This window comes from Malania oleifera, chromosome 12 (genome assembly GCF_029873635.1).
Source record: "Malania oleifera isolate guangnan ecotype guangnan chromosome 12, ASM2987363v1, whole genome shotgun sequence".
NCBI classification, from domain to species: domain Eukaryota; kingdom Viridiplantae; phylum Streptophyta; class Magnoliopsida; order Santalales; family Ximeniaceae; genus Malania; species Malania oleifera.
In genome coordinates, this window is record NC_080428.1 from 33828424 (window position 1) to 33855560 (window position 27137).

Consider the following 27137-nt stretch of genomic DNA (forward strand, 5'->3'; position numbering starts at 1 on the left):
GTTTGGGGCTTGGGAACATGGAGTCTAAAAACATTCCCCTGGTTGGAAAATGGCTTTGGAGGTTGACTCCCTCTGGCACTTGGTAGTTAGAAGTAAATATGGTCTGCATTGGAATGGATGGGATACCAAAAGAAGTGGTTGTGCCTCATGCAGGTCCTTGGAAATTCATTTCTTAGATAGCCCATTTATTCTACCTTCTTACTCGTTTCCAAGTTGGTAATGGAAACAATATTTGTTTTTAGAAAGATATTTGGGTGGGTGAGGTTTTGTTGGAGTCTTTAGTGCCCCATCTATTTAGATTGTCTAGGTTACACAACTCTGATTATTGATTTCTACAATTTGGAAGGGGACACTCTCCTTGGGATATTCACTTTTTTAGGAATCTGAATGAGAGAGTGGTTGATGATTAACTATTTTATTGAGAGTGTTGGAATGGTGAGAGATGACTCGAGGATTTGGGTGAGGGAATTCTCTGGTTCTTTTTCCACTAAATCGTTTTTCTCTCATCCTAAGAAATCCTTGAATTCATGTACTTTCCCTTTGAATAATTTTATCTGGAAGGCAAAGGTTCCTTTCAAAACTAAAGCTTTCGTGTGGACTTTGGTACTTTATTGGCTTGATATTCATCATTTGTTGCAGAAAAGGAGGCCTCACAAAGCTATAAGTCCTAATATGTGTATCATGTGTCATCGGCCAAGTGAAACTATTGACCTTTTGTTCCTACAATGCGAGATAGCTAAGCGGCTTTGGTTTATGTTGTTTTCAGTCTTTGGTGAGGCTGTGATTTTGCCAAGGACAGTTGAAGCTTTCCTAAAAGTGCATTACAAAGGTTTTGGGAAAAGTAGGGAAGGAGGATCCTTTGGAGATGTGCTGTCTTTGTTCTTCTTTGGACTCTTTGGATGGAAAGGAATGCAAGGAATGGCAAATCAGATCCTCTTTGCTTCCTTTGGGATAGAGTGGTTTTCGTTGCGTCTTTTCAGGCTCAGTCTTCTGGATTTTTTCGAGGTTTACTTTTGTCAGATTTTCAGAGGAACTGGAGGGGAGCATCATTGTAATCCCATATTTTTGTTTTTTGTTTTTTGGTTTTTAATTTCTTTAGGAGGATCCCTTATCCTCCATCTTGATGTAAATTTTTCTCTTCCTTGTCAATGAATTTCTTTTTGCTATAAAAAAAAAAGGATTAGTTGCTATGTTGTTTTCAATTTTGTGGGCATTTTTTTTATAAGAAATGTTCAATCATGATAGGCGTACATCAAGGGTATGTATTTATTCCTTATCTGTTCTCTTTAATTGCAGATGAACTTTCTTGGTATACGCAAAATGATGTAAAATGATATTGTCTTGATAGAAAAAAGTAGAGCTAGGGTCAAATCTAACTTGGAATTATGTAGAAGCTTTAAAATGTAAAGTTTTCAGGATAGGTAGAAGTAATATGTATAAAATGCAATTTTAATAATTCTAGGAGGAATATGAAGGCTGATGAAGAAAATGTTATACTTGAAGGTCAAGAAATCCCTTGGAGTGATCAGTGATGCGAGTAGGACGGAGAAATTTTAGAAGATGTGATACATAGAGTTAAAAGTTAAAACAAATTGGATTAAATGGAGAGTGCATTTAGTATGCTCTGTGGTAGTAAAATAGCTTGAAAGTTTTATAGGACAAGTTTAAGATCTACTGCCTTATATGAGCTACAATTTCCAGCAACTAATAAACAGCGCACACAAAATGCAAATTAAAGTTGGATGGATGGTATAATTCTAAAAGATAAAGTAAAGGATGAACGTGTCGGTAGCACTTGTCAAGATAGAAAAATGTGGCAAATACTGTTTGACCGCTTCCTACATTGACCAAATAATTCTTTAGTTACAGAGAGTGATTTGTTGACATCAAAGGCTGTAGGAGGGAGAGATAAACCAAGGAATACTTGAATTGAGGTGGTAAGAAAGAAATTTTGACTAACACTTTTACCTTTTTGAGGATATTCTCTTGGATATGCAGTAAAACAAGTCGGACGGGTGAATCTGAATACCCCTGATGGAACTGAAGCTTTGTTGTGGTTGGAGCTTTGTTCTTGAAAACAAAAAGTGTTTTCGTTGACCCTTTTATATTTTTCGTTGACCCTTTTATATGTACTGGTTTCTTAGTCTTTTATTTCAGTTATATTTCATCACATCAGAAAGAGATATTTTGTAGCTAATATTTGTATTTGTATGGAAATTATAACCTTTTGATGTCTGATGCTGATGTAAAGTATGGAAAGTATACATGAAAAAAATGAATTATGATGCCATTTTAGGTGACAAATGATATATTTACAAAAGAAGATGGTGAGTTTTTGATCAAACATGGAGCACTTCCAGAGGAAAGGATACGTGCGGTGGAAACCGGAGGCTGTCCTCATGCAGCCATTCGTGAAGATATCAGCATCAATCTTGGCCCTCTTGAGGAGCTTTCTAATTTGTACAAAGCAGACATTCTGCTCTGTGAATCTGGGGGAGGTAACCTGGCAGCAGAAAATTTTCTTTGCTTTCCATCATGCAGAATTGATTCTTTCATTTGAATTCTACCAGGATGAACTGGTCATTCAAACCAGCTCATGACAATAACCATGCGGAAAAATGATGTATCATGTCAGAGCCACATCAACAATTTTTTTATTCAGTGCTCGCAATAGTTTGGAATTAGGAAATGAATTGAAAAAGATTCGTGACCAAATGAGAAAATGCACCATGATCAAACTCATCTAGATTGAATTTGAGTAGAGGAAAAGTGGTTCATGATGGGGTTTTTTCCATTTATTTTCTTCCTTTAATCTAAAAGGAGCATGATTGGCTGAAAATTTTCATTTTAGCCATGACATTTATTCGTTTATATTTTTCCGAGCACCATATTATTATTGATAATTGCTATTCTTTACTAATACTGTTGCTGCTGCTGCTACTACCATTATGTAGTTTACCATGAACTCGCAATGAAGGAGGTTCAAAATGAATAATGGAACTTGTATGTGTTTTATTTGAATAATGATATATTTTTTTGTTCTACAGTCATTTTGATTCGGGATTCCCTTTAAATGATGATTAATGAGGACTTGTGTATCAGTTTAGTTTCTTCAATGTATGAAGTAGTGAACTGAGTTTCAATTAAAGAAGGATTAATGGTTGTGATCATTTTTGTTGGTGCAGATAATTTAGCTGCCAACTTCAGCAGGGAACTGGCTGACTATATCATCTATATAATAGATGTATCTGCTGGTGATAAAATACCTCGAAAAGGAGGTCCAGGCATAACCCAAGCAGATCTCCTTGTATGTAATTGTTTTTACTCTTTGGAACTAGTTTCTGGAAAAGCTTATTTGTAATTCTGATGAGGGTTGTTTGCATTAGGTTATAAACAAGACTGACCTTGCACCGGCAGTAGGGGCCAACTTGGCAGTTATGGAGCGTGATGCACTTCGAATGCGGGATGGGGGCCCTTTTGTCTTTGCACAGGTACATCTGCTACAATTTTTTCCCTTTAAATTTTGGCTGGATCTCATTTTTCATAAACATGGTAAGATCTTTAACTTTTTGTTGTCCGACTTCATGGGGCTACACGCTAATTATTTCTGATGTTCTAGTAGAATGTGTAAATGCTCAGCTGACTTGTATTATTTTCTCGCTTCCGCCAGCTGTATACCGCTTATGGTGGGGGCGAATGAACCTCAAGGAAAGCAATAAATATAGCATGCTTTCTGCTATTCCATTTTATCATCTTTACATGTTCTAAAATATCACTGCACAAAAAGCTGCACTATAGGACTGAGCACCTGTCTGTGTACCAAAGCTATAGCTTTGGGTACAGTGCTATAGCTTTTGGTCTTTTGATGTAATTGTGGGCACTAAAAAAAGGCAGGCTGATGCACAAAGATCCCTCAGACAAAGCTCCTGCTTATGTAGGGTCTTGGGAAGGGGTGGACCATGAAAGGTTTATAGTACACAACCTTTCCTTGCATTTATTGCAAAAGATTGTTTCTATGCCTCCAACCCATCACCTCAATTCTATAAATGGAGTTAGAACCAAGGTTGTGAGTTTAATTCCTAATAGGCTGCTGACAGGGTCAGGATTGAATTGTTGGTTGAGCTGTGCCAACAATCTGCCTGTGGTGGAGGCCTGGAGTAGGAGTGTGCGTCAAGCCTGCTCATATGTTTCTTGGGCTCAACTCGCTCTACAATTTGACTCAACTTGATTCTACTAAAGTTTGAGTCGAGCTTGAGCTACTCAAGTAGCTTAATGAGCTGAATTTGAGTTCTGTAATACTACTTGCAATCCTAATTGAGCTTTTGTAATTTTATTATTTTTATATATTTAAGTGATATAATATTCTGTATATATTTAAGGTTATTATATATTTTATACATATCTTTAATACTATTTTATAATCACATCAACCCTAATTGAGCCGAGCACAAGTTTTAAGAACTTGTAGCCGAATCGAGTTCAAGCTCAAGAAAAAATTGATCAAGTTGAGTTGCATTTCTAGCTCAAAATTTTCTAGTTAAGCTCAAGTATCCTATTGTGTTGAGTCAACTCAACATGACTCAAATAAACACCTAGTCCAGAGCATGGATCAAGAGGTCAGGCCTTGGATCAATGGCAAGGTTGCTCCTTTATGATTGGTGGAAACAATATCTCTATATAAAAGCCAAGTTAAGGTTGCGTACATTGTGACAATCCTCTCCGTACCCTTGCAAAGCAAGGAGCTTGATGCTCTTTTTTAGTTTTCTAGAGTGTGGATCAAGTCACCTAGGCACTTGACTCTTTCACGATATAAGAAATTTGGATAACACTTAATATTTAATAGCTCTGGGTGTAGTTGCAGCACTCAATCCAACAAGAATAAATGACACTAGAATTTCTGAAGACATCATTCCAATTATCCCATGGGTGATTTGACAATTCCAATGAAGAGTCATATGTGTTGTAGAAAACAGGTTTATCACAAATGCTATGTGAAAGTAATTAATTGTTTAATCCCATACTCTGCCCACTGCCTCCCCCTTGCCCTAGGGCCTCCCCAAAATAAGGGGGTGGGGGGGGGGGGGGGAACAAGAGGAAGAAAAGAAAATGAAAATGAAATGGAAACTATATGTTGACTTTTTGAGTCATATTCAGTTTTAATAATGACAATCCACAACATCAATCATTGTGCTGTTCATACACTTAAAGCACAGATGAGATGTGGTTTGTTATTGTCAAAACGGGATAGGACTCAAAAGGTCAACAATCTCTCCTTTTTTGGTGATAACAAATATAGGAGCAAAATGAGGTTATCTTGACAAGGCGCCCCCTCACAATATGCAAAATTTCAAAAGAATAGACAATGTATTTCAAGCATATTCAAATGAGGACTTAGGAATTTTTAAGTTGAAAATTTATAGTTTAGTTCAATTTACATTTAGTATTGAGAATGACTTTGAAAAGATAGTCATATAAAATAAGTCACATGATACATAGTTGTGTAAAAAAAATCATGTTGTGTTTTAGCCTTACTGGGGGTTAAGAGAATAGGTTTAAACAAACAGTCATAGTAAACTTGAAGCCATATTTAAAAACATTGCTTACGATTTTTGCTCAAGACCCCCTAAAACATGTAAACTTTAAGCCATACTTAAAGTTAACATAAGTTAGCAACATGCATACACATAGCAATGACAAACTATTCATTCATACTTGTCTTGTGAAATAAACTTGTGAATAATCCTTTGACATCCTTGAATGGACCATTCTTGCTTTGCTAATATCTAAAACTGGATCATTTAACCCCAGACATAGATGGACATACTTTGAAACTGGGGCCAGCATTGGTTGTTGAATCGGGTAATCTAAAGAAAGTTAAAGAATCTCGAGACTTCATTCCCGATTGATCATTCCCAGTAGAGTAACTCTGAACCCTACACCCTAGGACATCTTCTGAAAGAATCTCAGGATCTCGCACTCAACTGATCACCCTCAGTAGGGTAACCATTTTCTTCAAAACTCTTACAAAGAAAAAAAAAAGATCTCAGGATTTCATTCTCGATTGATCTTTTCCAGCGAGTCAATTAGGTTTCAAACCTAAAAACTCGTTTGCTGAAGATTCTCAGAGTAATCACTCCCCGGAGTGGACATTTCCAGTGGAGTGACCGTTCTCTAAAATTACAATACATGTTGAAATGTAGGTTTTGGTCATCATGCCCCTATGGCTCGGATTCTTACATCCATGGCAAACCCACACAAAGGTTTGAGTCATCGTACCCCCATGGCTCAAACTCCCATGTCCGCAGCAAATCAACACAGAGGTTTGGGTCGTTGTACCACCATGACTCGGATTCTTATATCCGCAGCAAACCATCACAAAGGTTTGGGTCATCGTACTCTCACGGCTCGGATTCCTACATCCATAGCAAACCGACATGAAGGTTTGGGTCATCGTACCCCCATGGCTCGAACTCCCACGTCCGCAGCAAACCGACACAGAGGTTTGAGTTGTACCCGCATGGCTCAGATTCCTATATCCGCAGCAAACCGTCAGAGGTTTGGGTCATCGTACCCCCACGACTCAGACTCCTACGTCCGCAACAAACCGACACAGAGGTTTGGGTCATTGTACTATGTCACGGGCCGAATTTTTCACACCGTTGTGAAGGGCCGTGTAGCGCTAGCTAAAGCACTCTTGCTTAACTAGCCAGCCTATTGTTTACCAACATTCATCCACGAAGTACTTTCATTAACATTCAATCAGATAGCAGCGGAAATAATAATCAATTCATGAAAGCCGTGGCAACCAAGCAGTAAATATTGAAGCAAACGTAATTCATTAACAAATCCTCCGTTGACATGTTGTACTTAGCGAGCGAGGCAAGTAGGCTAAGTACGTTGACAATTGCTAGTGAGTTTTACAATGATTGATGAACACTCACCCTCCCCTAAAGAGCTTTCTGGGCCATTCTCACTCTGGCACTAGGAAACATCAAAGTGATCGAGGAGTCATACTGCCTTATTTGGCTTACAATGAAATAAATACTGGAAAATAACCCTACACTAGTATTTACATGATGGAAACCCATCCCAAACACACGAGGCAAGCGGTCACAGGCAAGCATAATGCCCTGAACAAGCTTAGCTCGTGACATTCTCCCCCACTTATGCGGTCGACGTCCCCGTAGACTTTGACGCTAGGTACACTTCAACTTCGTCTACAAATGGTTGCATGTCTTCCGCCGAAACCTAGCTAAAATCTTCGTCACCAAGGCCTTTCCACTTTACTAAGAATTCATGCCGCTTCTTTCTTGAGGATTTGAACTCTCTGTCTGCAAGGATTTCTTCAACTTCACGTCTGTCAGGTTGCACTGTACTCACTTCTGCTCTGGCTGACTGATTTCTGCTTAGATCGTCGGTGTCGGCGTTGTACGGCTTGAGGCAGTTGACGTGAAACACAGGATGCACTTTCATCCAAGTCGGAGGGTCGATTTTGTAGGAGACCTTTTCGACTTTGGCTAAGATGGGGACTGGTCCTTCATATTTGCGAAGTAGTCTCCTATCTCGTCCTCGTAGTGACCTGACTTGTTCAGAATTGAGCTTAACAAGCACCAAGTCACCTACGTTGAAGTGTTGCGGTCTTCTCCCCTGATCTGCCCACTTCTTCATCCGCTTAGTAGCTTTCTCGAGGTATGCTCGGGCAATCTCAGCATTTCGTTTCCATTCTTTGGTAAAGACGTACGCCCTGGGACTCTTTCCTCTGTACAGCTCATCCACTGTGTGAGGTAACAGCGGCTGCTGGCCTGTAACAAGCTCAAAAGGACTCTTGTTGGTTGTGGAGCACTTTTGGGCATTGAAACAGAACTGAGCCACATCGAGTAGCTGCACCCAATTCTTCTGGTTGGCGTTGACAAAGTGGCGCAAGTACTCTTCAAGTAGCCCATTGAATCTCTCCGTCTGTCCATCTGTCTGTGGGTGATAACTCGAAGAGATTTCTAGTTGTGAACCGAGGATTCTGAAAAGTTCTGTCCAGAAGTTGCCAGTGAATCTTGAGTCTCGGTCACTAACAATGTCGTGGGGAACACCCCAATATTTCACAATGTTCTTAAAAAATAACTGTGCTGTCTCCTCTGCCGAACAGTACTTCGGTGCGGCTATGAATGTACCATACTTTGAAAACCTGTCTATGATAACAAGTATAGACCCTGCGTCTCCCACTCTGGGCAGGTTGGTGATGAAGTCCAATGAGACACTTTCCCATGGTTTGGACGGTACTGGTAAGGGCTCCAACAGCCCAGCTGTTTTACTCTGCTCAACCTTGTCTTGTTGGCAAGTGAGACAAGTTCGGGTATAATCAACCACATCATCAAGCATGTGCGGCCAATAGTACCCCCGCTTTAGTAAGGCCAAAGTGTGCTGCCATCCTGGATGTCCGGCCCACATGGTATCATGACATTCCTTCAGCAATGTCTTCCTCAGATCACCTGCTCGTGGCACAAAGAGCCGGTTACCATGGGTTATCAGCAATCCATCTTCCATCCAAAACTGTCGTGCCTTCCCTTCTTCGGTAAGTTTCATTAAGTTCTGCGCAACTGGATCTTTGGCTAAGTTCTCTTTGATGCGCTCCCGCATCGTTGTGGAAACAGTACTAGAAGTCAGATGTGTTATTGTAAGGCCGCCAGTTCGGCCTTTCTACTCAGTGCATCCGCGACTTGGTTCAATCGCCCCGCCTTGTACTCAAATGAGAAATCAAACTCTGCCAAGAATTCTTGCCATTGGCCTTGCTTGGGTGTCAACTTTGGCTGTGTGAAGAAATGGCTAACACCTGAATTATCTGTTTTCACCACAAACCTTGCCCCAAGTAAGTAATGCCTCCACACACGGAGACAATGTATCATCGCTAACATCTCCTTCTCTTAAGCTGTGTACTTCCGCTCCGCTTCACTAAGCTTACGGCTTTCGTACGCAACAGGGTGTCCCTCCTGTACCAAGACTCCTCCAAGGGCGAAGTCTGATGCATCTGTCTGTACCTCGAAGGGTTTCATGACAGCCGGAAGAGCCAGAACCGGATCTCTCATCATGGCATCCTTCAAGTCATCAAAGGCTCCCTGGCACTCCTCTGTCTAGTTCCACCCATGACCCTTCTTTAGTAGTTCTGTCATAGGGGCCGTTCTCCGTGAATACCCATCTACGAACTTCCTGTAGTAGTTGGCAAGGCCAAGAAAGGAACGCAACTCTTTCACTATTGTTGGGATCTTCCATTCTTGAATTGCCCTTACCTTCTCCATATCCATTCTGATATGACCTTGGCCAATCACATAACCAAGGAATTTGATGCTTTTCTGAGCGAAAGAGCACTTCTCCTTCTTTACATATAGACTGTTCCCCTTCAGCCTATCGAACACTTTCCGCAGATGCTCTTTATGTTCCTCCAGAGTGGAACTGTAGACAACGATATCATCCAGGTATACCACGACAAACTTGTCAAGGTATTCACGGAAAACCTGGTTCATCAAGGTGTAGAATGTTGCAGGTGCATTCGTTAACCCGAACGACATCACCAAGAATTCATATGCCCCATACCATGTCACACAAGTAGTCTTCGGCTCATCCCCATCAGAAATTCTCACCTGATAGTAACCTGACCTCAAGTCAAGTTTAGTGAAGTACTTGGCGTGACTCAACTGATCCAATAAATCAGCAATCAACGGAATAGGATACTTGTTGCGCACTGTCACCTTGTTGAGCGCGCGGTAGTCTACACACATTCGCAGGCTCCCATCGTGTTTCTTCTGAAATAGCACTGGTGCTCCAAATGGTGCTTTGGAAGGGCAAACATATCCCGCTTCCAATAATTCATCAAGTTGCTTCCTCAATTCTGCCAACTCTGGAGGCGCCATCCGATATGGCCCTTTTGTAGGTGGTTTCACCCCTGGAAACAACTCGATCTCATGCTCCACACCCCGTAGTGGAGGTAATTCGTGAGGTAACTTATCTGGCATCACCTCCTTGTACTCATCTAACACCGCTTGGATAGTTGTAGGCACCAACTCTTTACCTACTTCTTTATCTACCACCATCGTGGCTAGATATGTCTGCTCTACCTTCCTTAGACCTTTCTTGAGTTGCATGGCTGAAAGGAACTTCCCATCGTCTCCTTTCGTTGCAATAGCTTGCACCATGCACGGGTGATCTCCCATCAGGCATAGGGAAACAGCCGAAGGCATCATCACTGCCTTCGTTCCCCTTAGGAACTCCATTCCCAGAATGACTGGAAAGTCATCCAATGGCACTGCTGTAAAATTCACATGACCTTCCCACTGCCCAAGCTTCACAGTAACTTGCTTGGCTACTCCCAGAGTAGGCTGGGCTACAGAATTAATTGCTTTCATGCGTCCTGTATCCTTCTCTAAGGATGAGTTGAGTCTCCAAGCTTCTGGTTGCAAAACAAAGTTATGGGTAGCCCCGGTATCCACCATAGCGCAGGTGCTCTTCCCATTGATTCTCAAGTCCACAAACATTAGCCCTCTGGCTCGTGTAACCTTTGGTACTTTCGCCTGCTTTTCCAATGCGCTTACCTGCCGCATTGCACCCATCCTCGGGGTCTCATCTTCTTCCCCATCGTCTTCCCCTGCTTGTTCGGCAATGGAAGCCTGTAAAGCATTAAGTGATGCCTTGTGAGGGCACTCAAAGACTCTATGAGGACCTCGACACAAGAAACACTCAAGTTTACCCTTTCCCTTGGGTGTGTTGAAACCTCGAGACGACGAAACTTCCTTTGAGGTTGATGCTTTATAGTCGGCTCCCCCATTCTTGGGTTTGCCTTTCTTGAAAGACTTTCCATTGTTTCCCTCTCCGCCAGATCCTTTGGACGAAGTGGTTTTCTCCCCAGCATAGTCAGTCAAGCGTTCTGCAGCAGCTTGTGCGGTAGGCAAGTCTTGAACTCTTTGTCTATGAAGTTCAGTCCTTGCCCACGGTTTCATCCCCTCAAGAAAATAGAACAACTTGTCCTCCTCCGACATATCCCGAATATCCAACATTAAAGCAGAGAATTGTTTTACATATTCGCTGATCGACCCCGTATGCTTGAGATCTCTCAGTTTTCTCCTTGCATTATACTCAACATTTTCAGGAAAAAATTGGGCCTTGAGCTCTCTCTTCAAGTCTGCCCAACTATCAATTACACAGTTTCCATTCTCAATGTCATAGTACTTAGCACGCCACCACAGTTTGGCGTCACCCACCAAGTACATGGTTGCAGTATCCACTTTCACCTGTTCCGAGGGCATCCTCACAGCGCGGAAATACTGTTCCATATCAAACAAGAAGTTCTCTAACTCCTTAGCATCACGGGCACCCCCATACGTCCTGGGTTCTGGCACCTTGGTCTTGCTGACTCCCGGAGTGTTGGAGTTCCCCATAGCAAGAACCATTAGATTCACCTTTGCATCCAGATCAGCCATCCGGGCCTGCAAAGTTTCCACAGTGTGGTGAAAGTCCTCTGACATTTCACTTGTCAAACTTGCTTGATGTTGCTGTGATCCCATCACCTCATCAACAAGTCCCCTCAGTTGGGCCATCTCGTTGGCCATATTGTTGGTTGTCTCTTCAACCTGTGCTTCCAGTGCACCAAGTCTCTCAGCATTGTTTGGTGCTATGGTCAATTACCAAAGCTTCCAAAATCCCACAACGAAGGTAACTGAATTCTCGTAGTAACTGAGCCTTGACTCTAATACAAAATGTCACGGGCCGAATTTTTCACACCGTTGTGAAGGGCCGTGCGGCGCTAGCTAAAGCACTCTTGCTTAACTAGCCAGCCTATTGTTTACCAACATTCATCCACGAAGCACTTTCATTAACATTCAATCAGATAGCAGCGGAAATAATAATCAATTCATGAAAGCCGTGGCAACCAAGCAGTAAATATTGAAGCAAACGTAATTCATTAACAAATCCTCCGTTGACATGTTGTACTTAGCGAGCGAGGCAAGTAGGCTAAGCACGTTGACAATTGCTAGTGAGTTTTACAATGATTGATGAACACTCACCCTCCCCTAAAGAGCTTTCTGGGCCATTCTCACCCTGGCACTAGGAAACATCAAAGTGACCGAGGAGTCATACTGCCTTATTTGGCTTACAATGAAATAAATACTGGAAAATAACCCTACACTAGTATTTACATGATGGAAACCCATCCCAAACACACGAGGCAAGCGGTCACAGGCAAGCATAATGCCCTGAACAAGCTTAGCTCGTGACATACTGCCACAGCTCGGACTGCCACGTCTGCAACAAATCGACACAAATGTTTGTGTCATCGTACCACCATGGCTCGGACTCCCACGTTTGCAGCAAACCGACACAAAGGTTTGGGTCATTGTACCCCCATGACTTGGATTGCCACGTCCGCAACAAACCGACACAAAGGTTTGGGTCATTGTACTCCTGTGGCTCAGATTTCTACATCCACAGCCAACCATCGTAGAGGTTTGGGTCGTTGTATCCCCATGGTCTGAATTTCTACATCCACAACAAGCCATTTGGAGGAAATTATGGCTCGGGTTGTTGTACCAGCAATACTCTTATCCTCATTTAAAAGAAAATCACCCAAATTTTATTAATCACCCTCACTTATGGCGGAGGAATATCGTGGTTACATTTACGGTTTTGGAAGATTACAATAACTAAACCAAAACTCTTTGAAAAAAAAAAAGAAGTGGGGGGGGGGGGGTGGTTTACATTTACATGCCTCGTATGACAACCTAAATACATAACATCATGACTTTCCATGCCTCTCCACGTCCCCTTTCAGGTTGAGAAACGAGAAGCCTAGTCTTTTCAATGCACTGTGGTTTTGAGCCATTTATGCTTCCGCTGGAAGTCCTTCCTGCTTTTCTCCAACGTGGCTATTTTAGGCCCAAGATCGCTGGAGTAAATGACTACCATTCTTCTCAAATCCTCGATCTCCCGTTTCAGCATTTTATTTTCTTGCCTTAAGTCCCTCATTTTCTGTTGTTCTTCTCGGCATTTCTGCCGTACGAGGTTGACTTTATTTTCGAGGATCACAGTTTGGTTCTGGTTCTGCAAATGACGGACTAAATGAGATGTCGAGGTCATTGCTTGGGCACTATGATAAAGTGTCTGGATAGCTACGCCGACATCGGACATCGTGGCCAGCATTGTCTCCTTCCTCAACATTTCATTTTGAAACTGAGGAGAGAGTTGGAAGGAGCCAAGGATACTAGGACAGGATGGCACCTCCGGTGCTACATTCAAATCAGGAACCTGTTTGGAAGATAAAGCCCCTGCCATGAGAAATGATTGAGAGTTGTAAGAAATTTAAAATGGTTAAGGTGCAGTTGCCGTAACATAGGGTGGCCAAAGATGGGTTGCGGTTACACGTGAAGTTTGCCTGTCGTGTTTAGGTGTGAGAGAAAGTGTGTTAAATAGAACAATAATAAGATTGCCCAACTGTATATGTTTTAAAGTGTGTGAATGATAGGAGGAAGAGAGAGTAAAAGGTGTGTGTAGAAGCCCCCAGTAGCTGTGAGTGAGGGTGAGTCATGAAGATGGTGATGAGAGTTGATGTGCATCTAGAAGCCCCCAGGGATTGAGTAAGGATAAGTTGTGAGAGTCGTGAAGCCCCTCAGCTGTTAGTGGAGGACTATGTTCACGAGGTGGCGAAAAATCTGGGGACAGATTTTGATAGACGGGGAGTTGTCGTAATATCTAAAACCCAAGAAACTAGAAAACTCATTTGCTTTAAGGAAAAAAAAACAAGCACATTTATTCCTAGGGCCTACTTTAAAAGAACCCGGAGCTGTTTTGTTTTTTTTTTTTTTTTTGCACAAAGCCCAACAATCGTTTTTAAAACCCAAACCTGTTCATTTTCAAAACCAAAGCCCTAAAACTGTTTTTAAAAGGAACCTGGGCCCAAACCCTTAACCGAGCCCAACCATTTAAATAAACCCGGGCCCTGTATTTTTAAAGGGAAAGTGGGCCGGCCCGTTTTAAAAATGACTCGGGCCCTATTTTTTTTTAAAAAAATCTGAAGAGGGTCAGCCCGTTTTAAAACTCAATTCAAGCCCATTTTTCGAAATCAAACTCAGACCCGATTCACTCAAGCCTATTCTCATAAGTCCCAAAGTCCACATGTGACCTAGACACGTGATAGAGCCCATCTGGCTCGCTCGGGGTCCCCCAAATTCACTCAACTTTCCTGGGTTGACTCGCACGAGTCAACCGTGGTTTGACTCACACGCTCAGCGAGTCAACCCTGACACTCACTCACCGAGTCGAAGACGAGTTGACTTGTCTTCAACCTCACCAACCAACTTGAAACCCTAATCCTCGAAACCAGAGCCTGACATTAATACCTTTCAGATCATCACAAATATCACACGCACTCGCGTTCGAATCATACACATACTAGATCTAAAAAAAACAAAAATTGACAAAAACGAAAAAAAAAAAAAGAAACAAAAAAAAAAAAAATCAAATAAAAGGAGAACAGGGGGTACTTAGCTTTTTAGAATTCTTGGATCTTCTCGAGTGACTCCTTGAAACGCCTTCGGCCAACCGATTGTTTATCATCGTCCAAGCAAATCTTGTGCAGTTTCGAACACATTCATGTATTTGGTAGCCCGTTGACAGTCGAGGAATGAGGAGGATGAGAGTTTTACTAATATGAGAAGGAAAAATAGGTGGTCTGAGAGTCAGGTTTCGAAGGGGGTCCGTTTGAGAGAGAAGACAAGGACAGAGAGACTAAAAAAGAAGAACAGAGGAGACCAGGAGAAGAACATAAAGGGTAAAAGAAGAGAGAAAAGAAAGAAGGGGCACTCGAGAGAATAAGACATGGAAAAAATGAACAAAACGAAAAAATTGGGTTTAGGTATCTAAAGCTCCGGAGCCACAAGATTCGACCACGTGGCATTCCATCATTCGTTCTATCGAAGAGAACACGTGGCTCTCTTGCGTTCGTCCGTTTCTAATCCCCATCAACGGCCGAGCTCTCATCGTGTTAGTACTCTAGATAGCCGTTCGATCCTCACAGATCAACAACGGTCAAGATCGCCTTGTTTAAGAAGCCATCATGAGTGTCTGCACGTTTCTCCACTCGCCAGGTGACACATGGCAAGAGCGTGACCCTCATCATTAATGCGCACAGATGCCCGCGAGCCCTCTCCACAAGTCGTCGGATCGTCCCTCCATTGGACGAATCAGATCATGCCACAACAAGAGATCTGTGCGGGTCAAATCCCTATCGTCGGATCCCTACTGTGCACCAACGGTCCAGATCACTCCGCATCAGCACGTCAGCATCAAGAGTCTGCGCCCCCTCCTCAACCGCACGATCTGTGTTTTCTGGGGACGGCTTGGATCGCTCCCCGTTAGCAATTCGAGTACCACTTGCTGCTCACCGTCCGATGTGTGTTTTCTCGGGACGGTGAGGATCTCTCCATGTTAGCAATTCGAGCATGCCTTACCTCCATCGTTGAATCCCGCTTTTCCAAGGACGGCTTGGATTAAGCCACGTCATCGATCCGCACCCACATACACTCACCAATTGGGCCACCGACACGTGGCTCGTTTTCCCCAATGCACGAAGAGTCCTGCGTGGCCCCCCTGACCACTGTTGGTTCTGTGTTTTCTGGCAATGGCAGAGATCGTGTCACGTAATGAATCTAAGCGTGCCATACCTCAATCGCACGATCTGTGTTCTGTCGGGATGGTCAATATTGTGCCACTTCTAGATTCGAGTAACATTTGACTAGCCACTTAGCTACTGACACGTGGCACGCCTTCCTACACACTGTCATATGCTACGTGGGGCTCTCAAGCCCTGTGGGGTCCACAAGTCGTGTGAGGGTTATAGGAACCCGAGTTAGCATGCACCGGATGTAGGAATTCGAGCTACTAAAGGGGGTAACGTGCACCAAATGTAAGAATCCGAGTTAGCGTACCAAAGATGTGGGGCCCATAAGCCATGTGAGGGTTATGGGAACCCGAGCTAGTGTGCATCGGATGTAAGATCTGAGCTAGCGTACCAAAGGGGGTAACGTGCACCAGATGTAGGAATCCGAGCTAGCGTACCAAAGGAGGTAACGTGCACCGAATGTAGAAATTCGAGTTAGCGTACCAGGAGATGTGGGGACCACAAGCCATGTGGGGCCTAAGAGATATTGGGGCCCTCAAGTCATGTAGGGCCCACAAGCCGTGTGAGGGTTATAGGAACCTGAGCTAGCATGCACCGGATGTAGAAATTTGAGCTAGCATACCAAAGTGGGTAATGTACACCAGATGCAGGAATCCGAGCTAGTGTATCAAAGGGGGTAACGTGCATCAGATGTAGGAATCCGAGCTAGCGTATCAAAGGAGGTAACGTGCACCGAATATAGAAATCCGAGTTAGCGTACCAGGAGATGTGGGGGCCACAAGCCATGTGGGACCCAAGAGATGTGTGGGGTCCTCAAGCCATGTAGGGCCCACAAGCCTTGTGAGGGTTATAGGAACCCGAGTTGGCGTGCACCAGATGTAAGAATCCGAACCAGCGTACCAAATGGGGTAACGTGCAACGGATGTAGGAATTCGAGCTAGCGTACCAAAGCGGGTAACATGCACCCGATATAGGAATCCGAGCTAGCGTACCAAAGGGGATAACGTGCACCGGATGTAGGAATCCGAACTAGCGTACCATGAGATGTGGGGCCCAATGGAAATATATGGGGTCCACAAGCATTGTGGGACCTACAAAAATGTTTGGGGTTCACAAGCATCGTGGGATCTACAAAAATGTGTGGGGTCCACAAGTAGCGTGGGACCTACAAAGATGTGGGGGGTCCACACGTAGCGTGGGACCTACAAAGATGTGTGGGGTCCACAAGCAGTGTGGGAGGGTTTGACTAAAGGTTTCCTCGGAAATGTCTGGTTAAAATTGGGGTGTCTACAGCTACCCCTCTTATTGGCCTTGGTGGTTTGGGGTAATAGTAGGAACTCTCTTATGTTATCTATAGTAACAGACCTATAAAGATAAAAAATACCTATTTTAGTCAGGTCATACAACTGACCACGTGTCATCTTCTAAGTAAGGTTATGCGTCGACCGACAAAAGGGGAGATAGAGGGTGACCCGTATTGAAGACGTGGCATGATCTTGTCCGTTGTGGAGAAACATAGATCGAACGACTTACAAGAGACTACGTAGCATATGCCAGTGTGTAGGAGGGCGTGCCACGTGTCAGTAGCTGAGTGGCTGGTCAAATGTGACCCAGATCTATACGTGGCACAATCCTGACCGTCCCAGAGAACACAGATCGTGCGGTTGAGGTATGACACGCTTTGATTCATTATGCGGCATGATCTCTGCCGTTGTTAGAAAACACATCCAATAGTGGTCGGGGGGCCATGCAGAACTCTTCGTGCGTTGGGGAAAACGAGCCACATGTCGGTGGCCCAATTGGTGAGTGTATGCAGCTGCGGATTGGTGACGTGGCTCAATCCAAGCCGTCTTTGGAAAAATGAGATTCAACGGTGTAGGTGAGGCATGCTCGGATTGTTAACACGGAGAGATCTTCACCGTCCCAAGAAAACACACATCGGACGGTGAGTAGCAAGTGGTACTCAGATTGCCAACGTGGAGCGATCCAAGCCATCCCCAGAAAACACAAATCGTGTGGTTAAGGAGGGCGCACAGACTCCTGATGCTGATGTGCTGATGCGGAGTGATCCGGACTATTGGTGCACTGTAAGGATCCGACGATAGGGATTTGACCCGCACAGATCTTCTGCTGTGGTATGATCTGATCCATCCAATGGAGGGATGATCCAACGGCTTGTGGAGAGGGCTCGCGGGCTTCTATGCGCATTAATGATGAGGGCCACACACTTGCCATGTGTTACCTGGCGAGTAGAGAAACGTGCAGACACTCATGATGGCTTCTTAAACGAGGCGATCTTGACCGTTGCTGATCTGCGAGGATCAGATGGCTATCCAAAGTACTAACACGGTGAGATCTGGGTCGTTGATGGGGAATAGAAACGGACGGACGCAAGGGAGCCACGTGTTTTCTTCGATCGAACGGATGATGGAATGCCACGTGGTCGAATCTTGTGGCTTCGGGGCTTTAGATACTTAAACCCAATTTTTTCATTTTGTTCATTTTTTCCATGTCTCATTCTCTTGAATGCCCTCTCTCTCTCTTCTCTCTTCTCTTACCCTCTCTGTTCTTTTCCTGGTCTCCTCTGTTCTTCTCTTCCAGTCTCTCTATCCCTATCTTCTTTCTTAAACGGACCCCCTACGAAACCTGATTCTCAAACCACCTATTTTTCTTTCTCATATTAGTAAAGCTCTCATCCTCCTCATTCCTCGGCTGTCAACGGACTACCGAACACACGAGTGTGTTCGAAAATGCACAAGGTTTGCTTGGACGATGACGAACAACCGGTTGGCCGAAGGCGTTTCAAGGAGTCATCCAAATAAATCCAAGTAGTCTAAAAAGCTAAGTACCTCCTGTTCTCCCCTTATTTGATTTTTTTTTTGTTTTTTATTTTTTATTTTTTTCGTTTTTGTCAATTTTTCTCTTTTTTAGATTTGGTATGTGTGTGATTCGAATGGGGATGCGTGTGATATTTGTGATGATTTGAAGGGTGTTATGTCAGGCTCTGGTTTTGAGGATTAGAGTTTCAGGTTGGTTGGTGAGGTTGAAGACGAGTCAACTCGTCTTCAACTCGATTAGTGAGTGTTAGGGTTGACTAATGCGAGTCAACCTACTGAGTGTATGAGTCAAACTAGGGTTGACTCGTGTGAGTCAACTCGGTGAGTTGAGTGAATTTGGGGGATCCCGAGCGAGCCACATGGGCTTTATCATGTGTCTAGGTCACGTTTGGACATTGAGACTTATGAGAATGAGCTCGAGTGAATCGGGCCTGTGTTTGATTTCAAAAAACGGGTTTGGATTGAGTTTTAAAACAAGCCGACACTCTTCAGATTTTTTTTAAAGGGCGCGGGTCACTTTTAAAACGGGCCGGCCCACTTTCCCTTTAAAAAAACAGGGCCTGAGTTTATTTAAATGGTTGAGCTTGGTTAAGGGTTTGGGCCCAGGTTCCTTTTAAAAACAGGCTTGGGGCTTTAGTTTTAAAAAATGAACAGGCTTGGGTTTTAAAAACAGTTGTTGGGCTTTGTGTAAAAAAAAAATAGGCTTTGAGTTCTTTTAAAGCAGGCCCCGGGAATAAATGCGCTTGTTTTTCTTTTTTCTTAAAGCGAATGGGTTTTCTGGTTGCTTAGGTTTAGATATTACGACGGCTCCCCGTCTTTTAAAATCTGTCCCTAGATTTTTTGCCGCCTCGTGAACATAGTCCTCCACTAACAATTGGAGGGGCTTCACGACTCTCACAGCTTATCCTTACTCACAGTCCCTGGGGGCTTCTCGATGCACATAAACTCTCATCACCATCTTCATGACTCACCCTCACTCACAGCTATTGGGGGCCTCTACGCACACCTTTTACTCTCTCTTCCTCCTGTCATTCACACACTTTAAAACATATACAACTGGGAAATCTTATTATTGTTATATTTAATACACTTCCTCTTACACCCAAACACTACAGGCAAACTCCACGCGTAACCGCAACCCATCTTTGGCCACCCTCTGTTACGGCAATTGCACCTTAACCATTTTAAATGTCTTAAAACTCTTAATCATTTCTCATGGCAAGGGCTTCATTTTCCAAACAGGTTCCTGATTTGAATGCGGTACCGGAGGTGCCATCCTATCCTAGTGTCCTTGGCTCCTTCCAACTCTCTCCTCAGTTCCAAAATGAAATGTTGAGGAATGAGACAATGTTGGCCACGATGTTCGATGCTGGCGTAGTTATCCAGACACTCTATCATAGTGCCCAAGCAATGACCTCGACATCTCACTTAGTCTGTTGTTTGCAGAACCAAAACCAAACCGTGATCCTCCTCGAAAATGAAGTCAACCTCTTACGGTAGAAATGCCGAGAAGAACAACAAAAAATAAGGGACTTAAGGTAAGAAAATAAAATGCTGAAACGGAAGGTCGATGATTTGAGAAGAATGGTGGTCATTTATTCCAGCGATCTTGGGCCTAGAACAGCTGGGTTGGAGAAAAGTCTGGAGGACTTCCAATGGGAGCATAAACGGCTTAGCTTGAAAGGGGAGGTGGAGAGGCATGGAGAGCCATGATGTTATGTATTTATGTTGCCATTCGAGACGTGTAAATGTACACACCACCCCCCCCCCCCACCTTTTTTTTGGAAGAGTTTTGGTTTTGTATTGGTTTGGTTATTGTAATCTCTCAGAACCGTAAATGTAACCACGGTATTCCTCCGCCATAAGTGAGGGTAATTAATAAAATTTGGGTGGTTTTCTTTTAAATGAGGAAAAAAGTATTGTTGGTATACCGACCCGAGCCATAATTTCCTCCGAATGACTTGCTGCGGATGTAGAAATTTGGGTCGTGGGGGTACAACGACCCAAACCTCTACGATGGTTGGCTGTGGATGTAGAAGTCCGAGCCACAGGGGTACGATATTCCAAACCATTGTGTCAGTTTGCTGCAGACGTGGGAGTTCGAGCCGTGGGGTATGATGACGTAAACCTTTGTGTCGATTTTCTACGAACGTGGCAATTCGAGCCTTAGGGGTACGATGACCCAAACTTTTGTGTCGATTTGTTGCAAACGTGGGAGTCCGAGCCGTGGGGGTACGATGACCCAAACCTATGTGTCGGTTTGTTATGGACGTGGCAGTCCGAGCTATTGGTGTATGATGACCCAAACCTCTGTGTCGGTTTGTTGCGCATGTGGGAGTCCGAGCCTCTGTGACGGTTTGCTACGGATATAAGAATCCGAGCCATGGTGGTACAATGACCCAAACCTCTTTGTTGGTTTGCTACGGACGTGGGAGTCTGAGCCGTGGGGGTACGATGACCCAAACCTTTGTGTGGGTTTGCTGTGGATGTAGGAAGCTGAGCCATGGGGGCATGATGACCAAAACCTACATTTCAACTTGTATTGTAAGTTTAGAGAACGGTCACTCCACTAGAAATGTCCACTCCGGGGAGTGATTACTCTGAGAATCTTCAACAAACGAGTTTTTAGGTTTGAAACCTAATAAACTCGCTGGGAAAGATCAATCGGGAATGAAATCTCGAGATCTTTTTTTTTGTAAGAGTTTTGAAGAAAATGGTTACCCTACTGAGGGTGATCAATTGGGTGCGAGATCCCGAGATTCTTTTGGAAGATGTCCTAGGGTGTAGGGCTCATAGTTACTCTACTGGGGATGATCAATCAGGAACGAAGTCTCGAGATTCTTTGACTTTCTTTAGATTACCCGATTCAACAACCAATGCTTCAATTGGTGACTGGGGTCGGCTGCCCCAGTTTCAAAGTATATCCACCTGTGTCTGGGGTTAGATGATCCAGTTTCGGATATTAGCAAAGCAAGAATGGTCCATTCAAGGATGTCAAAGGATTATTCACAAGCTTATTTCACAAGACAAGTATGAATGAATGGCTTGTCATTGTTGTGTATGCATGTTGCTAACTTATAATGTTTGAATGTCGGGACATGTTGCTACATGTACAGGATGCATGTTACATGATATGTATGCTTGCCGCTACCCACAAAGCGGATGTCTTTCCTTAAATGCATTGGGATGCATGCCCCTTCTATTCCACCACCCAATCCCTGATCTTGGCCATGTTTTTAAATCCTAGTCTGATACGAAGGCCTCTAACTTAGCCCAACTGAAACTCGACGCAAAGCTTGCCCTAGTGTTTATCTGTCGCTGGTCTTTGCATTGTTTTCAAAAGGCGCTTGAAATCTGTTCTAGAATTTTCTTGTCACTGATCCTGGCCATGTTTCATATTCCAATTGGTGTTTGAAGCTTGCCCCCAGCGTTTTCTTTCCACTGGTCCTAGCCATCTTTTCGATTTGGATAACACTCAAAATCTGCCCTAGTGTTCTCTTACCTCGGTTTCTAGACATGCTTCAGTTTCCCGCCGGCGCTCAAAATCTGCCCCAGTGTTTACTTGCTGCTGATTCTAGACATGCTTCAATTTCCCAGCAGCGCTTGAAATCTGCCCTAGTGTTTCAGAACCCTTGATTCTTTTGACTGTCTGTTTTTGGGGATTTTTGAAAAACAAGAGGGTTCTTGATAATGAAAATGATTAAGCATTTATGTCAAATCAATTTGCTAAATCAAGTTATCAGACTATATAAAATAGTTGTTTTGCTATGTTCAGAAATTGTTTCAGGAAAAGGATAAATTTTACACCAGCGCCTCCTAATATTATGATACTGACCTTAAATTATGAAAACTACCTCTTGCTCTTCTCGATAACTGCCCCAGCTTCAAAAGGACCCAACCTTTCTTGATGCCGTGAGACTGAATGGTGCTCTTTTTGATTCCATTTGGACCTTGCTCACGTTTCGATCTCTGGATGGTCTTTAAGACTTAGGACGAAATGTAGGCTTAGGGATGTTGGCTCTTAGAAGAAAAAGGAAACCCAAGCTCAAAAATCCCATCCCCTGATAACGTTTACTTCCCTAGCTTGGGTTTCTGCAAGGTATCAACCGAACTTGTCACTTGAACAAGCTGCCTATGTGCCTTTCCAGGATCAGGTCATTACATAGTTTAGACTAAATATTGAGTCTGACAAATCATTTGAAACAACAATGTATGTCAATCTAGTCAGGACTTTCATTTGGACCGTAATGTAGGCTTAGGGTATTGGTTAGAGAAGAAAATGGTACAATACGACTCAAACTTTGCTGACCTTAAGAAGGGTAATCCTTGGTCAAAGATAACATTTTAAGCATGTCCCTTTTCATTTTCTTTTTCTTTTCTACATTTTCTTCTTTTTCACTTTCCCTTTTATGGAGGATTTTCGAGCGACATGTTCATTGGGAGCTCAATAGAGACTAATCTTTTTAAAACTGTCCTAGTGTGGGGTGTGATCATTTGACGGGTCGGTCAAGAATCAGACTCTTTCTATGCTCAAGGGGGCTTGCAAAGGGGTTTTCTTTTCTCAATTTTACTTTTTTCGGTAGCCGGAAAATGGCTTGCCGTCACTTTGGGTAACCAATTTTTGTCTCATATAATCTGTCAGACCCTTGAAAACCCCTGACATAGTTTGATTTTTGGAAAATGAATTTTTTGAAGAAAAATGGTTTAATTTTAAAGCTCAAAAGGGTCTTCAAGTATTTCACAAACTTTGGGTTTTTTAAGGAGGAAACTGGTGGGCCAAAAATGGTCATCCATCGTTTAATCGAAACGATGAGCAAAGAGAGAAAGCATGAAGTAACAATATGATCCTTTTATTAACTTTCTTTGGGAAGATACACAACCATTAAGCGTAATACTTCTTTACAGCATCAGAATTGACAAGATACAAGAGGTCGGTCCTGTCCTTGTTTGCCAGCAATAGGGCGCCTCCTGAGAATACCTTCTTCACCATGTAAGGTCCTTCATAGTTCGGTGTCCACTTGCCGTGGGGATCTGTATGGATCGGCAAAATCTTCTTCAATGCTAGGTTCCCCTCCTGGAACTGTCGGGGTCGCACTTTCTGGTTGAACGCTCTTATCATCCTTCTTTGATACAGTTGTTTGTAGGCTATGACAACCATCCTTTTTTCCTCAATTAGGTTCAACTGGTCATACCGAGATTGTACCCATTCTACCTCAGTCAGCTCTGCTTCTTTCAGGACCCTTAGAGACGGGACTTTGACTTCTATTGGGACTACAGGCTCCATTCCGTACACCAAGGAGAAAGGAGTAGCACCCGTGGAGGTTCAGACTGTAGTTCTGTAAGCCATTAGAGCAAAGCGAAGCTTGTCATGCCAATCTTTGTAAGTATCCGTCATCTTCTCCAAGATACTCTTAATGTTCTTATTGGCCTATACGGAGCCAAATTGTGGTGCCTGACCTTAAACTGGTCGCATAACTTCGTCATCACTTCATTGTTCAAGTTACTGGCATTGTCTGTAATTATCCTTTCGGGGATTTCGTATTGGTAGATCTGCTCTTTTTTTATGAAACGACTGACCACGTTCTGCGTGACACTGGCGTATGAGGCTGCTTCTACCCATTTAGTGAAATAATCGATTGCTACGAAGATCAAGCGGGGCCCATTGCTAGCTTTTGGGGTTATTGGCCCGATCATGTCCATGCCCCAGGCTGAGAAGGGCCAAGGTGCGGATAGAACATGAAGCGGGGCTGGTGGAACTTGTATCCGATCTCCATAGACTTGGCACTAATGACACTTTTGAGCGTAGTCGATGTAATCTCTCTCCATGGTCATCCAGTAGTATCCATTCCTGAGTATTTTTTGTGCCAATGAGTGACCCCTGACATGAGTTCCGCGGACTCCTTTGTGGACTTCACACATGACTTGTCGTGCCTCCTGTGCTTCTATGCATAGTAAGAGTGTCATATCATGGTTTCTTTTGTACAATAGCTCGCTATCCAGGAAAAACCCCATGACCAGCCTCTTGATTGTCTTTCGATCATTACTAGTAGCCCCTGTAGGGTACTTATCTTTCTGGATGTATGTCTTGATATCGGGAAACCAAGGCTTTTCGTCGGCCTCCTCTATCACTGTGCGGTGAGCGGGCTCTGACTGTATTCTAATCTAAATAGGCTCAATCTCCACCCTCTCTTCTACTTTAAACAAGGCGGCCAGCATAGTCAACGCATCAGGACTCACATTGTTTTCTCTTGGTAGATGGGAGAAATTGATATTATCAAATCCTTCAATCATCTCATGAATATACTCCTGATATAGTACCAGTTTGGCATCCCGAGTTTCCTATTCTACAGTTAGTTGGTGAATGACCAAGGCCGAATCTCCTCTGGCCATTTGCTTGATACCCTGATCCATAGCGGCTTGCAACCCCAGTATACATGCCTCATATTCTGCTATGTTATTAGTGCAAGGAAAAAAAAGCTTGGCTACCACGGGATAATATTTCCTTTTCGGTGATATGAGTATGACTTCTATTCCGTGTCCCCAAACATCGACTGCTCCGTCAAACAACATCACCCATTTTTCGGGATCCTCTTCTTCTTGGGTTATTAAGTCAATGTCCTTGTCTGGGAACTCGAACTCCATAGGTTGGTAGTCCTCCACAGCTCTCTCTGCTAGGTATTATGCAATGACACTTCCTTTGATGGCTTTCTTGGTGACATAAGTAATGTCGTATTCGGTCAACAACAGCTGCCAACGTGCTAACCGTCTTGTCACTACAGGCTTTTCAAATACATACTTGATTGAGTCCATTTTGGAGATCAGCTAGGTGGAGTAATACAGTGTGTACTGCCTCAACCTACTGATCGCCCATACCAAAGCATGACATGTTTTTTCCAGGTCTTAGTACTTAGACTTGTAATTCGTGAACTTTTTGCTCAGGTAGTAAATAACCCTTTCTTTTCTCCCCGACTCATCGTGTTGGCCTAGTACACATCTCATGGAGTTTTCAGACATAGCTAGGTAAAGGATTAGCAGCCTTCCAGGTACTGGAGGTACTAACACCGGCGGGTTCAAGAGGTATTCCTTTATTCTTTCGAAAGCTACTTGGCACTCTTCGTTCCACCTTTCCGGGTTATTTTTTCTCAACAACTTGAAGATGGGTTCACAAGTGGCGGTCAGTTGGGATATGAATCGGGCAATGTAGTTGAGCCTACCTAGGAAACTTCGTACCTCCTTTTCAGATTTTGGGCTAGGCATCTCTTGAATAGCTTTGACCTTGTTGGGGTCAACCTCGATCCCCTTCTCGCTTACTATAAACCCCAATAGCTTTTCGAAAGTGGCACCTAAAGTACATTTTTTGGGATTCAACTTTAGTTGACATTTTCGGAGCCTTTTGAATAATTTCTCCAAGTTTTGCCGCATGTTCCCCCTCATTTCGTGACTTAACGATCATGTCATTCACGTAAACCTCAATCACCTTATGCATTAAGTCATGGAAAAGGGCTACCATAGCTCTTTGGTAAGTGGCCCCAGCGTTCTTTAGTCCAAATGGCATAACCTTATAACAAAAAGTCTCCCATAGTGTGATGAAGGTTGTTTCTTCCTTATCCTTAGGCGCCATCCTGATCTGATTGTATCTCGAGAATCCATCCATGAACGAAAATAAATCATGCCCTATCGTGTTGTCTATCAACATATCGATGTGCGGGAGTGGGAAGTTATCTTTAGGGCTTGCCTTATTTAAGTCCCGGTAGTCGACACAAACTTGTACTTTGCCATTCTTTTTTATTATTAGGACAACATTGGCCATCCATTCGGGATACTATGCTACTTCTAGGAATCTTGCCTCGAATTGTTTTTGTACCTCTTCCTTTATCTTGAGCAACATTTCTAGCCTCATTCTTCTCAGCTTTTGTTTTATCGGCTTAAGAGTCAGGATGAGGGGGGATTTTGTGGGTTACCAAGTCCATGTTTAGACACGACATGTCCTGGTACGACCAGGCAAACACATCCTGGTATTCTTTCAGTAACTCAATAATTTTGCTTCTTTCCTCACCCTCCAGCAATGCTCCAATTTTCACTTGCTTGGGTTCTTCCTCAGTCCCTAGATTGATCATAACGGTGGGGTCATTGCTGGTTAGGGTTGGTTTCTCATCTGTTTTTAACATTCTTTCCATTTCAGGGGATAAATTTATTTCTTGCCCTTCAGCTTCAGTTTCATGAATTTTATTTTTGAAGTTAATGTCATTTTCTTGGTCAGAAGTTCTGGTGTTATCATTTCCTTTATTCTTGTATGAAGTCATAGCAAACAAAATTTTCACAACTGAGTTTGAGACGCACATAAATGATAGAAAATGCATAATTCATTTTCATTAAAAGAAGCTGGCCCGATTTTTTAGCACCCGTGGGTTAGAAAAACAAGCAAAACAAGATTAAACAAAAATCATTACATGATGATGCTTGGTAAATCAAAAGAGCTCCAATTTAGAAGCCCTACTCTCGGCCGGAGGTGGTGGACCCGCTCTTTGGAGGCGTTTGAGGAGACTTCGGAATCCAACACTAATATGCTTAGTTGTCGCATTTTTGTCTCTAGGTTGGATTGACTACTTTTCACGAATATTTGGTCGATGACAACCAATCCCCCT

At 43.3% G+C, this 27137-nt stretch overlaps 1 protein-coding gene across 1 annotated transcript in view; it reads left to right on the top strand.

The window, feature by feature from the left end:
• The window catches only part of LOC131144307 (urease accessory protein G), a 49628-nt gene that overhangs the window by 14164 nt on the left and 8327 nt on the right, over positions 1–27137 (top strand). The window contains exons 4-6 of the mRNA XM_058092865.1: positions 2297–2498; positions 3186–3307; positions 3387–3491. Of these exons, the coding sequence (XP_057948848.1) occupies positions 2297–2498; positions 3186–3307; positions 3387–3491 (429 nt within the window). The remainder of the gene's footprint in view (positions 1–2296; positions 2499–3185; positions 3308–3386; positions 3492–27137) is intronic.